This window comes from Natrix helvetica (genome assembly GCF_964273705.1).
Source record: "Natrix helvetica genome assembly, chromosome: W".
NCBI lineage: Eukaryota > Metazoa > Chordata > Lepidosauria > Squamata > Natricidae > Natrix > Natrix helvetica.
Genome location: NC_138555.1, coordinates 78466904 through 78470737, shown reverse-complemented (window position 1 = coordinate 78470737; position 3834 = coordinate 78466904). Strand labels below are relative to the sequence as shown.

At 40.9% G+C, this 3834-nt stretch overlaps 1 protein-coding gene across 1 annotated transcript; it reads right to left on the bottom strand.

The window, feature by feature from the left end:
- Nucleotides 1–1454: 1454 nt before the first annotated feature.
- LOC309400603 (olfactory receptor 6X1-like) lies at nt 1455–2384 on the bottom strand (the record flags this gene model as incomplete). The annotated part of the gene is made up of 1 exon (XM_081969163.1): nt 1455–2384. One exon carries the CDS (start codon nt 2382–2384, stop codon nt 1455–1457), a length of 930 nt encoding a protein of 309 aa, XP_081825289.1.
- Between the last annotated feature and the right edge of the window lie 1450 nt (nt 2385–3834).

The following is a 3834-nucleotide window of genomic DNA, read 5'->3' as shown; positions in this document are numbered from 1 at the left end:
ACCTGGCATCCAAAATGAGCTGCATGGGGACTCCTGGGAAGGGGGGGCAGGGGGGGAGGGGCCACCCAGGGGTGGGATTTGCAGATTTGCTGAACTGGGCAGAATCATAGCTAGAGTATCATCTGAATCCGTGTGAACCCACAGAGGAACCTAGCTCTGATCCCATCACCCTGGAGCAGAAGGTCTTTTGCCTTGTGGATAGGCTGGGCCAGACCTTCTCAATGGGCACCACATATCTCCTGGTGGCAGGGACCTGAAGCTCTGAGTTTCTGCCTTCCTTAAGATTTCTATTTCTCCTTCAGGCAAATATAATATTCTGCCTTTCTAAATATTTCTCAAAATTTTTCATTCTTCTGGGAGGGGAGTGGCTTCCAACAAGTGCTAAAAATGTGTATGGTCTTTGGCTTAAGTAAATAACAAAATAACAGAGTTTGAAGTGACCTTGGAGGTGTTCTAGTCCAACCCCCTGTTTAATTTTCAGAACATAGTGCATAGTGATTTTCTCAGTTCTAAAGGCCTTCAGCCATAATTGACTGGGGGGAGGGAGATAGGGAGGAAAGAAACCTTTATATTTGCCTCTTTCTTCCTGAATCCCATATTTTCTTGTTTTCTGATGGAAAGAGAACCAGACTTTGCTTTTCCTTGAAAATGTTTTGCTTCTCACCCAAGGAGCTTCTTCAGTTCAGTGCATAGTTAAACGGCTTACTCAATCATACAGGTCAAGGTTGTCCCAAAGGTGCTTTTTCGAAAGGCATTTGGACTTTTGGGTGAGAATCAAAATGTCATCAAGGAAAAACAAAGTCCAGTTGCTGTTTGGAAAAAGCACTTTTCGACCTATCCCACTGATCCACTGTAAAAATTCTGGGTCTTCTCAAAGACATGAACAATATTTAATAATAATCACAACAAGGAAAACAGGAATTTATGAATTTAGTTGCAAAGGCTCAACTTTCAAACATCCTATTGTAGGGATGTAAACTCGATATCATTGAGGGCTGCATCAGGGTTGGGTTTGACCACGGAGGTAGCTAGACATTGTCAAATGGACAAAGGCTTCACAAGAGCTATGAAATATTTTAAAGACTTCATAATTTGATATGTCATTTCGTATTTCATCCCAGATGGACGTGCAACCGTTGAAAGATTTCCCAACAGACACAGATGTGATGAGGATTATCAAATATTTTCTCTTCCCAACAAAAGAGAATATTTGTAGCTCAGGGTTGAACTGTGGGGTCCTTGGTTGTCTCTGAGTTTGGTTGCTTTCTTGCAGGTGTTTCATTATCCAATTAGGTAACAACATCAGGAATAGCGGCACTGATGATGTTACCTATTTTGGGTAATGAAAAGCCTGCAAGAAAGCAACCGAGATCAGAGACCACCAGGGACTCTTTAGTTCTCTTCCAGAAGGGGAGATCATGGCAAGACCTACATATTTAGCGTCATGCGCCATGTTAGAAACCCGTCTTTTTGGTTACCACGTTCCACAAAGCAGTTTTGAATTCACTGTTCCGGATTGTGTAGATGAAAGGGTTTAACATGGGTACAAAGCTGGTGCGCAGAAGAGAGATTGCCTTATTGAGTCGGGCGTCGCCATGCGTTGAAGGTTTCAAGTACATGAGCATATCTGCTGTATAGAAAATGGTTAGAACAATGAGATGGGAAGCACAGGTGAAAAAGGCTTTGGACCTCCCAGTGGCAGAAGTGATATGAAGTATGGCGTTTATAATGAGCATATATGAAACTAGAGAGAATCCGAAGGATCCCCACATTATAACAGCACCATAAACAAATCCTATTAGCTCAATCACTGTTGTATCAGCACAAGCCAACTGCAAAACTGGACCTATGTCACAAAAGAAATGATCAATCACATTGCGCCCACGGTAAGGGTACGTCCACACCATGGCTGCCTGAGGAAATATGAGTCCAAACCCACCAATCCACGCCAGCAAAGAGAGTTTGAGACAGAGTCCATTGGTCATAATGGTTTGATAATGCAAAGGTTTGCAGATGGCCACGTAGCGGTCAAACGACATGACCGTGAGGGTGATGAACTCCACAGCTCCCATCGTGAAGACCATGAAAACTTGGGCCATGCAACACGCAAAGCAGATGGTGTTTTTGCCAGAGAAGCTGTTGACCAACATCTTTGGTATCTCTGATGTTGTGGAAGAAATCTCAGCCGCGGAGAAGTTGAGGAGGAAGAAATACATGGGAGTATAGAGCTTAGGCTCCATGGAAACCACAATGATGATCAAGGAATGTCCTACAAGTGACAGAAGGTACATCAGAAGCAGGAGGATATAAAACCACACATCCAGCTCATGAAATTCCGAAAATCCCAGAAGAATAAATTCATTGAAAAATGTAGCATTGGCCATCCCCTTCTTCTTTTCTAAAAAGATACAATAATTGATGGAAACGTTATCATTTGTGGTCGAAGAAAGGTATACACTAGGATCTGAGCAAACGTTAATCACACAAAGGGTTTTTACTGACAGTTTACTGACAGTTAGAACACTGAATCAGTGGAACAGAAGTTGCCTCCAGATGTTGTGAATGCACCAACACTGGAAGTTTTGAACAAAATGTTGGATAACCATTTGTCTGAAGTGGTGTAGGGTTTCCTGCCTAAGGAGGTTGGACTAGAAGACCTCCAAGGTCCCTTCCAACTCCACTATTTTATATAATTTTTATTTATTTTTTAAAAAATATTTTATTAACAAACATATAAAATACACACAGATAAAACTTAGACGTACAACACATTTACACAGTGCAATACAAACAGGAGCTTCCTGTTCTTTCTAGTAGCAATTATCAATCAATAGCGCTCACCTTCTATTATTTCCCATTCAATTGTATTTCATTTGAGTTTCACCATTCTTAACTTTCTTATTTTACTCATAACTATTATTTTTGAGTTTTGTTACATTCCTTCATTGATTCTTGTTTCTTTCCTCCCTCCACCTATACCATTTATCCCAGATCTGGTAGAATTCTGATTCTTCTTTTCCCTGAATTTCTTTAGTTAGTTTGTCCATTGCAGCACAGTCCATAACCTTTCTTATTATTTCATCTTCGCTTGGAGTTCGTTTGTTTTTCCATTTCTGTGCAAAGGCAATCCTTGCCGCCGTTGTTATATGTAGTATTAAATACTGGATTTCTTTTTTGTATTTTGCAGACATTATTCCTAATAAAAAAATTTCAGGTTTCCATTCTATTCTATCCTTTGTTATTGCCTCCAGCCAATTTTTGATCTTTTTCCAAACTTTTTTAGCCTCCTCACAGGTCCACCATAAAGGGTAATATGTTCTGTGAATTTTCCTGAGCACCAAAGTACAAACCCCTCATCCTTTTTAAGAATGCATGGCTTGCAACCAATTAATTTGTGTTGCTAAGGCTCCATTTGAATCTCAAAATGATTTCACCCAACCTCCCTAATAACCATAACTGTGAAAGACCTCACAATCCACATCAAATGCAACATTTTCTTTCTTACCTTGTAGCAAGCAACAAACATGTACTGGAGACAGGTTTAGAGAGGAATGTTTCTCCATATACATAACTCTGTTCAGTAACAGTGAAGAGTTGGAAGATGTTTTTTTCCCCTGTTGTGATTTTTTTATAGTTCCTCAGGGACACCACAAAAAATAGTTTCCCTCCTGCCAATTAGTAGTTTATGTACAGTATAGAACTGTGATGGCAAACCTATGGCATGTGTACCACAGGTGGCATGTGGGGCCCTCACCCCAGCTAAGCTCTGCCGTGCATGCATGCATGCCTCCTGCCACTCAGCTGATTTTAGGGTCTCTGACACACATGCGTGTG